The sequence below is a fragment of the Argopecten irradians genome, chromosome 1 (genome assembly GCF_041381155.1).
Source record: "Argopecten irradians isolate NY chromosome 1, Ai_NY, whole genome shotgun sequence".
NCBI classification, from domain to species: domain Eukaryota; kingdom Metazoa; phylum Mollusca; class Bivalvia; order Pectinida; family Pectinidae; genus Argopecten; species Argopecten irradians.
Genome location: NC_091134.1, coordinates 41,457,433 through 41,470,008, shown reverse-complemented (window position 1 = coordinate 41,470,008; position 12,576 = coordinate 41,457,433). Strand labels below are relative to the sequence as shown.

At 34.2% G+C, this 12,576-nt stretch overlaps 1 protein-coding gene across 4 annotated transcripts in view; it reads left to right on the top strand.

Moving 5' to 3' along the window:
* LOC138328188 (apical junction molecule-like) overlaps positions 1-12,576 on the top strand; it is a 47,347-nt gene extending 34,771 nt beyond the window's left edge. For 3 of the 4 annotated variants that reach the window (XM_069274900.1, XM_069274883.1, XM_069274876.1), the window contains 7 exons: positions 1,240-1,257; positions 2,442-2,762; positions 4,233-4,301; positions 4,450-4,562; positions 5,282-5,384; positions 7,316-7,509; positions 7,842-12,576. In XM_069274900.1, coding sequence (XP_069131001.1) covers positions 1,240-1,257; positions 2,442-2,762; positions 4,233-4,301; positions 4,450-4,562; positions 5,282-5,384; positions 7,316-7,509; positions 7,842-7,905 — 882 coding nt within the window. In that variant the 3' untranslated portion in view covers positions 7,906-12,576. The remainder of the gene's footprint in view (positions 1-1,239; positions 1,258-2,441; positions 2,763-4,232; positions 4,302-4,449; positions 4,563-5,281; positions 5,385-7,315; positions 7,510-7,841) is intronic. The other variant, XM_069274891.1, reaches the window with a different exon arrangement.

Sequence of the window (12,576 nt, the reverse complement as noted above, 5' to 3'; positions counted from 1 at the left end):
CAGGCAGCCATCTTGGATTTTGTTATTCAAAGTTTGTTATCGCTATTTCTCAGAAAGTACTGAAGGGATCTGTCTCAAAATTCATATGTAGATTCCCCTAGGTCCCTAGTTGTGCATATTGTGATTCGGGACCGATCGGTCAACAAAATTGCTGCCAGGCAGCCATCTTGGATTTTTATATTCAAAGTTTGTTATCGCTATTTCTCAGAAAGCATTGAATGGATCTTTCTCAAATTTCACATGTAGGTTCCCCTAGTGCCCTAGTTGTGCATATTGTGATTTGGGACCGATTGATCAACAGGATGGCCGCCAAGGAGTCATCTTGGATTTTGATAGTTGAAGTTTGTTACCGCTATTTCTCAAAAGGTACTGAAGCGATCTGTCTCAAATTTTATATGTAGTGTGTTTGAAAAAGTTGAAAAAGTAGAGAAAAGATCCATCTTTCCTTTGTCAGATATAGATTATTCTTTGGTGGGCGCCAAGATCCCTCTGGGATCTCTTGTTAAATAGTAAATACTTGAACATCAACTTCTTCTGAACAGCTCTTGTTCTCTTACTTCTTATCATAGTATGCTATAACTTCATTCAAAGATTTAGAAATTTTATCAGATAGCAAATGTATCTTTGAACATTGTTTTACCTACATCAAATAAATCTGTTGCTTGAACTTCATATTTTATCCATGAAATCACATAGATGATGCAGTATACATACATGATGTCTTTTTTGTATATTTTGACATTTGACCTACATTAAAGTAAAAACTTTTAATCCTTAATCCTTTTCTATAATGCTACCAGTAGAAGTCATATTTGTTTATTGCCCTTTAATTTTGATTTTTTTTAAACTGCATGTATTTCTAAAGATTCAAGGCTTCTTAACTTTGTTATAACTACATGCAGTCAAACAGCCTAACTGAACTAAAATGGGCAATTCTGTATAAAATGGTCCTAATAAGCAGGTGGTGTTGATACTGGGGTGGTCACTAAGCAGGTGGTGTTGATACTGGGGTGGTCACTAAGCAGGTTTTACTCTTTATTCAGAAAATTTAGTGATGAAGTTGACAGCCAAAAAAAAAGATTTCATTAGTTGATTTCAGAATAATTCACAGCATAATTTTGCCATAGGTGTGATAAATAGAAATTTATAGTAACATTAATAACAGCCTCTTAAAATGGTAAAATCAAGAATTAAATTCAGGCCAATAAATACTAACTGTATTGAATTTGTGTAAACCAGCTGAATACTGATAATGTGGTATGTATGTGTGTGTTGTTTGTGTTCCAGCTAATTCTTGTTTGATTGTTTACGATTAACAACGTTGTCCATCACATGTTAGAATGATAACTGATGCATGTGTTCACATGGTTAACAGTGCATGATATCACCCCAAAGTCAGATAAAAAGTTAATATGATTAACACACTTTTAAAAGATTTAATTAATTTTGCATGTAAAAATGTATTTTGAATTTACAAAACTGGTTTATCATATGATTTTAGGCTAGCTAATAAGGATAAGACATGTAGTGTTAAAATTCACAGTGAAAAGAAATTTGATAGTAGATAAATTGATATCAGATGTATGTATTGTTATCACTGTAATAATTTGTTTATAAATATTTAATTGATATATGAAATTCATATTCAAATGTAGTATCATGCATGGTTATATTTATTTTAAACATCTACACTGTAAGTGTTTGTTCGACTAAAGTCAAAGTCTTATGCATTTTTACTATGCAAGTTGTTTAACGTCACAGGTATATTTATGTAATCCTAACTTATTGTGAGCATGGCTTACATACCCTAGTGCTGACATTCACATTAAAATGTCACAAATTGGGTTTTTTTCTAATATTGTGTTGGAAATCCCCATGACGATGAAAATTCATTAACGGACTGACTTCGTGTTAATAAATGAAAATACCTGAAATGATGACCTTATTAATTTTGTATTGGAAGTCTTCAATAGTTGATGAAAGTCAAATGTTTTATAAGAAAAATATTTTTCATTAATTATATCAATTAGCTGATGTATTAATTCCCCCCAAAGGGAGATCTCATGGTCTATTCATTTCATTACATTGTAATTAGATTTATCAATTTAAATGTTTTTACTGTCTGAGACTTGGGATAAAAAGCCATTTGAGGCAAGAATGTTAACGTCATTGAATTTGATTAAATGTTTAATGACTTGAGAATTTTAAAAAGTTCTTAATGTGTCTTTTTACATTATAAGTAAACTTGGAATTTCAGTCGCTGTGTATTCTAGAAACAAGCACTTTTTGTGTAACATATCGGTGATTTATTAGTTGTATTCAGCTGTTGATTTTTAAACCCTTTGAAAGTTACTGTTAATTGGTAATTAACTTATTGTTTATTAGTAATTAACACATCATTAGGTTTTTACACTAAAACAAAACTCTGGACATTATTACAGGAACTGGAGCTTGAGATGGAAAGACTAGAGAGGGAAGCAGAGGAGATGCAACAGGCAGAGGACGAAGTAAGATACGCACTGGCTGAAGCTAGGAAAAAACAAAGGGAAGAACGAGAGGGACGAAGAAAGGCTGACCTGGAACGAAAAAAGCAGTTAGCAATAGAGAGAAGAGAAAAGGAGAGGAAAATTATGGAGGATGCAAAAAACAAAGAACTGGAAATGTTAGAGAAGATTGAAGACGCCAATGTTAGGAAACGTCAGCGAGAAGAAGAGGAGAAGAAACAGGAGGAAGAGGAAAGATTGGCTCAGGAACGACTAGAGGTATAGTTCTTCTACAGTTGTTTCAGTAGAATTGATACACAGGGCCAAATGAATGAATTCAATTGTGATATTGGGGAGGATCGTAGTTTTACTCGTGTCCTATCTAACCCTACTTGGTAACATCTTACAGACATTTCTAGCCTTTGATGACTTTACTTGTCACAAACTGATTGACTACTTACTGAATTTTGATAATCACTAGAAAGATTTGGGGGTGAGGGATAATTTGAAATTGTTGCTTCCTTGAGCTTTGGCCTGTCAGGGATGTGCTCATAAGGGGTAATCTACTACTTGTAATGAATCGCTGGAAGTATTTTGATCAAGTTTGATCAAGATGATTTTTCGATGAAGGAAAGCTAATTTATTTTTGTATTTTCCATTTTGATCAATGTACAATACTGTAGTTCTGGATAATTTGAAGAAAACAAAGTCCTTTCGATTATTATATGTCAACAAGAAATGGATTATGATGAAATTTGACTGAAGCATTGATTTTTGAAAAGTCCATCTTTATGTTTATCTTTTGACTGATGATGATACCACAACTCTGTTGATGGTTGACCAGTGATTGGTGGGGGGGCTGCCTGTTCTAAGTCTATTTCCATGTTAGCTGAATGTTTCATATTGATATTTCTGAGTGACAGAGGAGTATTCTGATATAATTATGTGGCATGATTATGGCAACAGCTCCGGATATTATATCAATTATCCTACACCAAGATGTCTGTCGGTAGTTTTGATCTTGTTTTATATTGACCATCAAGTTAACGCTACAGTGATCACTAAATCAACTTAAAAAAAATCTGTTATAAAGAAATATCAATATTCTGAGGATTTGACTAAATTAAGTCCTGCATGTCATGAAATGGGATTTAGATTCAAATCTTGTGTTTCCTTATTGCTATGAATATGACTCTGTGTTAAAGTCTCTGTATTAAATTAAAGTCATCTTATTATAAATTAAAGTGTATTTTTGTATAAAATTCAACCCTAAGGAAAGTATTGTAGATTGAAGTAGAATTCTACTCCACACGATTTTATACATGTTAATATGAATGATGTAATACCTGACACTCTTTGTAATTACCAAGATAATGTCAGCTGAAAGTGTTCCATTACATAACCTTTCTACGGTATGTTGAAATTTAAAAGTGACTTTCACATACCTTAAATACCAGTAAAACATGTCTTCAAATGAGTAGTATCCGTGATCATCAGCTATTTGATGGCCAGTATATGGTCACCTCCAGTAACTAAGTCATTATCTTTATACGAGGCATTGACTCATGTTTTCTTGTTTAAAGACAACCGATAATTACATAGAATTGATTTTGCCATCTTCTTTCTTGTACAAGATACCTATTTTACACCACAGGCTCCGCTTAGAATGGCAAAAATTAGGACTTAATGTCCAAGGTTGCTAGGGTTGGCCAATTTTGAATATTGATTTGATACAATGTTTAAATACAGGAGGAAATGAGAGAGGCGGAGAGACTAGCTGAGGAAGAAGAGGAGAGACTCCGTGAGTTGGAGAGACAGGTAAGGTGATATACTACTGTAACAAGACATTCTTTTTTATTTAAATAAGATTCTTCAAGTTATACAATTCAATTGACCATTTGGTTCAGGAATGCATAATTCAATTGTATATATTAACTTAAATTTTCTTATTTTGTGACTTTGACAGGCTGAAGAAGAAGCCATGCAGAGATTGATTGAAGAAAGAGAAGAAGCCACACGGAAGAAGCGACAAATAGAAGAACAGAAAAGATTGATTGAGGAGGAAGAAGAAAGAAAAAGGTATTTTTGGCTATTTGTAAGAAATACAGGTGTGACATATGATGGGAATACAGATTAATTAACTTTTCAAATGGTAACCATTGTCTTATTAATAATACTGTATTTTGATGGTTGATATGGTAATCAAGTAGCTACAGGTAATTTTGTATTATATTATTGTTTCCATGGTAACTATCGTATATTTACTACAGGTAATTCTGTTAACTTGGTAACCATGTTCACTATAGGTAATTTTGTGTTGTGACTGTTTACATGGTAGCCATGTGAATATATGCAATTCTGTGTTCAGGCTGTTTACGTCATGGTTATATCATGGTATTTTGTTATATCATTATTAGGGCTGTGCATCAGAAATGTGTGTTGACTGTTCTCTGACCATGTCTATCCTTCCATTATAGTTTACAGAGACTTCCAGGAAAGTCAATAAGTCTATTGTTTAATATTGCAAAGATCGAGTGATAACTGATATGGTTTGTACAATGAAGATGTGCAATAAGGGTTTTACTTTTCCTTCATAAATCCAAGATGACCATTGTGGTCCCTAAAGGGGTCAAATCATCTTATTAGCTGTTAATATATCTTTATTTAATAATGTTATAGCAGCAGTAACATACTTAAGGTATGTGTTTGACTACAGGTAATTGTTGACAATTGGTTACCATTATGACAGGAAATAACTTTGTGAATGAAGAATCGTATCACTTGAATTTTTTTTTCAGGCAAGTTATTATTGAAGAAGAGAGGAGATTGGAAGCAGAAAGGTTAAAGAGGGCGGAGGAAGAGGACAGGAAACTACAAGAGGAGAAGAGACGACTGGCAGAGGTAATGTGTACTCTGTAATAGTAGAATAACTACCGTACAGAATTTTAGGTCATCTAAGGGTCAGGATGACCTATTGTCATCATGCACCGTCCGTTGTCGTGCGCCGTCCGCCGTGCCTAAATTTTTCATTCAAACGACTTCTTCATAATAACAGAAAGGCCCAGGGCACTGATATTTGACCTGTAGCATGCTGGGATGAAGGGCTACCAGGTTTGTTCAAATGAATGACCTTGACCTTCATTCAAGGTCACAGGAGTAAAAAAAGGTTAAAATCTTTAAATGACTTCTCAAGAACCAGAAGGCCCAGGAATCTCATATTTGGCCTGTAGCATGCTGAGATGAAGGGCTACAAAGTTGATCAAATTAATGACCTTGACCTTCATTCAAGGTCACAGGGGTGAAATAGGTTGAAATCTAAAAAGAAATCTTGAGAATAACTAGGAGGCCTATAGACCTGATATTGGGCCTGAGACATGCTGGGATTAAGGGCTACCATGTCTGTTCAAAGTATGACCTTGACCTTCATTCAAGGTCACATGGGTCAAATAGGCTTAAATCTTTAAACGACTTCTCAAGAATTGAAAGGCTCAGGATACTCATATTGGGCCTGTAGCATGCTGGGATGAAGGGCTACCAACTTTGTTCAAATGAATGACCTTGACCTTCTTTCAATGTCACAGGGGTCAAATAGACGAAAATCTTTAAAAGACTTCTCAAGAACCAGAAGGCCCAGGAAACTCATATTGGGCCTGTAGCATGCTGAGATGAAAGGCTACCAAGTTTGTTCAAATGAATGTCCTTGACCTTCATCCAAGGTCACAGGAGTAAAAAAAAGTTGAAATCTTTAAATGACTTCTCAAGAACCAGAAGGTCCAGGATACTCATATTGGGCCTGTAGCATGCTGAGATGAAGGGCTACAAAGTTTGTTCAAATTAATGACCTTGACCTTCATTCAAGGTCACAGAGGTAAAATAGGTTGAAATCTAAAAAGACTTCTTGAGAATAACTAGAAGGCCTATAGACCTGATATTGGGCCTGTGACATGCTTGGATGAGAAGCTACCAAGTTTGTTCAAATGAATGACCTTGATCTTCATTCAAGGTCACAGGGGTCAAATAGGCTAAAATCTTTAAAGATGCTCTACCGCTGACAGAACATAAATTATATTCATCACTTGAACAATAATTGGTGTTTTATCTTGTGTATATATGTCTAATAAACACAAAAAATAATATAATTCATTTTGCCTTTGGTGCATGCCGAATCAGTACTTCATTCTATATAGGATATAGTGTCACTGAATTTTTTCAGGATGCAATTAATTATTTTTTGTAATTTTAACTTGAAGTAAAATAAGAAGCTCATACTTTTCAATTGTGGTAATGGTGTGAAGTAAGTAACTTTTGTAACTGAAGAAAAATTCTTAATTGTCTGCTACTGTTTTTGATAATGAAAAAATACCACTTGTCAGCGATGGAGCATCTTTAAATGACTATGTTGTATTTGCTAATAGTCAGATGACCGTTAAGGCCCTGGGCCTCTTGTTGCTGAAAGAGTTGTGTTGCTGAACACTATCTGATTTGGCTGTAAAGGCCAACCACAGTGTTACAAAGACTACAGTTGACATAAATATCTACTCTGGTGTACTGCTAGAGCTTGGTGATTTATTAGCGTATAAATCATTCAAATCAAATATTTTCTCAAGAGAACAATCTGTATCTTATCTACAACAATATATGATACATGTACATTACTCCTCCATCGAGAGGAAATACAGAGTCAGTGTTTCAAGGATCTGATCATATTGACTGCCCATTTAATAAAGCACAACAGAGAACAGGTCATTTCTGCAATTTTGACAGCACTTTGTGATTACCAGAATGAACATTTATTGTAAAGTTGATAATTTGTTCATTCTCTTTACCAACAGTTACATAGAATTGAAACTGAGGCTCGTGAACAAATGCAGAAGGAATTAGCTCACCGTCGAGAGATTGCTCTCGCCCGTCGGGAACGAAACCTTGAGGCTCGCTCCAACATGACTCGACTGAAACACGGACAAGGAATCACACAGCCCTGGGTTTGGTCCTACTTTATACAATGGCCCCTGGAAACCTATAACATGTAGGTATTACTCAAATCAAAGATACAAGTATTAACTTTAAAGGTCAAAGGTTATTGATTCATTGAATGGAGATAAGGTAGTGGTTGATGTAACTATGTATAGAAGTGATTTTTTTAGGACTTTTGAGAAATTGTATTCACCTCGGGAATGATTATAATGAGTATTGGTAAAACATCCAAATATTTATGCGCTACCATGAAATATATGGAGTGGGCATTGTCTCGCCACGTCCTGTCCAACTTTATTGAGAGGGGGCATTTATGGACCACAAACATTTCTTGTTCTATTCAGTATTATATTATGAAAGTTTTATATGGTTTTTGTCTTGCAGACCCATAGGAGGGGAGCCTGATGACAAGAAGAAGAAGCGCCCTAAACCCAAAGGGAAGAGATGATAGCCTTGTATACAATAGACCTGTTATGATATAATAGTGCCTTCTGTGTTATCGTGTACTTGTGTATCTCTGTACCATGTGACTATTGGCTTAATAGGAAAGCAGGCGATATTATATATTATAAAACCATTATCATCTTAGATAGCATATTGGGGACAGTTCACATCACAAAAACAGAAAGAAAATTGCAAATTGAGGAACTTTTTCATACAGTACCATTTATTGCTTGACAACTGTTGATAGTGAAGTTATTGAAGTGAGTTTAACCAACAAAATATACGTTACTTACTTTTATGTTAGATAAACAGGGTCCAAAGAGGAGTATTGAGTTCACAAAGTTCCACTTTAGTTTATGAATTATATTCAAAAGTTTGTCTCATGTTTGTTTCAGATATAAGTTTTATAAATTGTGTTAAATTTGTTAAATTATTGTGAGATGTTTGTGAATTTTTTTGACAGATGTTCCGTCCATTAGGGCAGTTATGTTGCCATTTATAAACCTAGTTGTTTTAGTTATAGCGGTATTGTCATCTTTCCAGTTCAACAGAACTCAGGGAGTTTTCTACTTGTGTTAGAATTTGCCTTATTCATGTTGATTGTTGAAATGTAAAAATATGCACAGGATATGGTGGGGTTTCTTGTGGATAATAACACAACTTTCTTACTGTCAATGAGGGAAATTCCATCAAAATATCCATCTGACCCAGGAAAACAGCTGGATTTTGCCTCTTCTATTTCTAGAATATAGCTGCAAATCTGTAGCTCTTCCGTTCAGATCTTTTATCTATGAGCTTTTTTTGTAAGATTTCTTTTCCGAAAAGAGCGCAAATCAAGTTGGCCTCAGGACTTCAAAACAGATCATTTTTTGGTTTACTGATTTCCTTTATTTCACGGCAATGCATGTATATATAATATGGTCGGCTCATTTTAACAAAACTGGGGTTTTAGTTGGTGTTGGATATTTTATTGTAATAGCTCCGAGTGCATTTGAACCATGATTTTGAAATGTTGAAATTCAATGAGCTCATAGATATGGTCTTTGAGTTAACAAAGTACAAGTGTACACCTATGAGACCAGGTCTCGTTTGTTGAGGTTTTGGATTAATTATGTGGAACATATTAATCAATGATTTTAGGAGGTATATAACTATGCAATAGCGTTGTTAATTCATTATTGTGGTATATTTTATTTTAAGAGTCTATATTGATATATAAGGGTACACTCCACTATATTAACTCATTAAGATTGTTGATTCTCATGTTATCTGTGATATTTTTGGATTTAAGAAAAAAATTCAATTTCTTGTGTCCTTAGGAGCTAGTGCTACTATTGATCATTATTGAACATTTTTAGGTCACCTGAGGCGAAGTCTCAAGTGACCTATTCTAATCGCCTTTTGTCCGTCGTCGTCCGTCGTATGGCGATAAACAATTTACTTTTTCAACTTCTTCTCCAAAACTACTGAACCAAATTTGTTGAAATTTTGCAGAAACCTTCCATAGCCAAAGGTCAACCAAAATTGTGAATTATATGGTCCCAGCCCCCCAGGGCCCTGAGGGGTGGGGCCAAAAGTGGTCAAATAGACAAAATCTTCAAAAATCTTCTCCTGAAATTCCAGAAATGGTAGAATCAAATACTCTTCATAGATTGAAAGGTCTTGAGGTCCTTTACAAAAATTGTGAATTATATGACCCTGGGGTCTCACGTTCCCCCCTAGGGAGGGGGTCAAGTTTACTATAGTTTATATAGGGAAAAGACATTTTTGAGCATTATTTGGTCATTTGTCATAGGAAATAAGTCAAATGTTGTCAGAATTATCAGTATGAGATGGCCATTGAATCCTATTAACAATTTTTCCACGACTGACCCCCAGGGGCCTGAGGGGTGGGGCCAAAAGGGGTCAAATAGCTAAAACTTCAAAAATCTTCTTCTGAAATTCCAGAAATGGTAGAATCAAATACTCTTCATAGATTAAAAGGTCTTGAGGTCCTTTACAAAAATTGTGAATTATATTACCCTGGGGTCTCTAGTTTTCCCCTGGGGAGGGGGTCAAGTTTACTATAGTTTATATAGGGAAAACACATTTTTAAACATTATTTGGTCATGTGTAATAGGAAATGAGTCAAACTTTGTTAGAATTGTTAGCCTGAGATAGTATTTTAACATCATATCCATATTTGTCCTGGCCGACCCCCAGGGGCCAGAGGGTGGGGCCAAAATTGGTCAAAATGGCTAAAATTTCAAAAGTTTTCTTCTGAATTTATAAATTTGATGGAACCAAATACTCTTCATAGATTCGAAGGTCTTTTTAAGGCCCTTTACAAAAATTGTGAATTTCATGGCCCTGGCATCTCTGACTTTCCCCTGATTAGGGGTCAAATCTATTTTAATTGATATTGGAAAAACACATTTATGAGCATTATTTGCTTACTGGTAATTTTCAATAGGTCAAACTTGGTTAAAATTATTACCCTGTGATAGCATTTTAGCATCATATCCATATTGGTCCTGGCCAACCTCCAGGGGTAGATGGGCGGGGCCAAAAGGGGTCAAAATGACTAAAAAAAGAAAAAAAAAATCTTCTGAACCAGATACTCTTCATAGATTGAAAAGTCAGTTATAAAATCACTCACTGGTTTCAAGGGCCTGATGAGCCAATATATAGTGTTTTTGTGTCTTTGTTTCATTCTGTATCCGAACTCAGGTGACCGCTAAGGCCCATGGGCCTCTTGTTGTGTTAAGAAGAAGAAATGGATATCTTATTGCAAGCTTACTAAATGTTATGTAAGTCACACATTTGCTGTATGTCCTCAGTAGCTTCTGTCTAGTCTAATCACAATGGGGCTTTGGTGACAAAGTGGTTAAGGTGTCTGACATTTCATAACTATCCTTCATTTTATCCTTGTTAGTTTAAGGCTTACCTCAGTATGTGGGACCATGACCTCGTAGACAACCATAGGTTGATGATTTTTGTCTTGGGACTTTGTTTTCCTCTCAGTTTTTAGCCTAAATAGCAATTGTCGTAATTAAAAAGTAATTTAAAAGCACAAATGTTAGTGAACATGTACTAGCGGCTAATGTTACAAACAACTAGTCCTGTTTTCCATAGAACCAAACAACCATAGTAACAATGTCTGTACTTTATAACTGTCTCAAATGTTATCAAAACTTGCCTTAATGAGTCAATTAATGCTCAAGATATATGAAAATGTTAATGTGTGTTTTTTCTTTTTCTTTTATAAAGTGTTATAGAATATTTAAGTTTTTGTATGGTGTACAGATCTTAGTCATTACAAATCCCTTTAAATTCCTTCTGTCTGAAAATCAAAATCTTGAGGTAAAAACTTTTGTAGTTTGGTTTAAAGTCTTCACTTCATAAATAATTTCAAGAGCATATGAGCAATTAAGGCTCTTTGCATCTTTTTGTTTACTTGTTTGTTCAATAAACATGTATAAAGAATTAGTTAATTATCAAATTAATGTATATGTTTAAATTCATATATTTATCCATTATTTTTATATAAGCTTTGATACAATGCACTTTTCAATCATTTCTACTTACTTTATTTTAATCTTTGGAATTCCATGAATATTTACTGTATATTTTATAAGCACTCTTTATCAGTACATGTATCAATTATATCATTAGTTAATCAATTAACCACTGTGCAATAGAGAAATAAATAATATCATTAAATTTATAGAATTGTACAATCATTGGCACTTAGTTAATCAAGTTATCAATTCTTTAAACACTTGTAGATAATGAAAGAAGATCGACTGTGTCAGTGTCAGGTTTGCAATTAAGGAGACTGTCACATTTGTGTTTGGTCAAAAATTATTTACTTGGATATAGTGAACTGTATTCAACCCAATAAGCATCCAGGTCACTTAAATTGATAGAGGGGCACAATAGGGCCAAATTTTGACCTATCAAAAGATGATTGCATGAATTAAGCAAAAAATCAATTTGCAGAAGAATACAATAATAATAGCATATTTCAGTCTGTGTTTAATATTTAAGTCCTTGAATAGAGGGAGGGGCATTTATAGGAATTTATTGGGTCGAATATGGTAACAAAATTATTTCTAGATTTTTCAAATTAATATAAACATGTTTTTTTTGTCTTGATTATCTACCCTTGCCTTGTTACCACACCTCTGTACAGAGTGGTACTATAGTCGGTCCGTCCATCAGCTCTGTACATTGTGGTACTATCGTCAGTCCGTCCATCAGCTCTGTACAGTGTGGTACTATCGTCGGTCCATCCATCAGCGCTTAGACACTTTGTAGCATCTGACGTGCACTACACTTCCAAATAATTATTGTATTGATTCTGGTCTTGTATTCATAAATCTATTCTCATATACAAGTTACATCCTGTGCTGTTTGGTTAGATATTTAATATCTTGATTAGTATGCCATAAATGATTGAAGTCTCTAGCAGAAAATGGTTTGAAATGTATAAACAAATTTCTATTTATCTGAAGGTGATTGACATTAGTCTAGTGATTGTGATAATTTTCTTTTAATTCGTATTTAAAATTTTATCAAGCTTTAAAAGAAGTGATGTCAACATAATATTCAAGTATGAGAATGGTTTCATTAATACAATCCCTGATATCTAGGTCAGAAAAAAAATTCATAATAAAGGACAATACAACTGAAA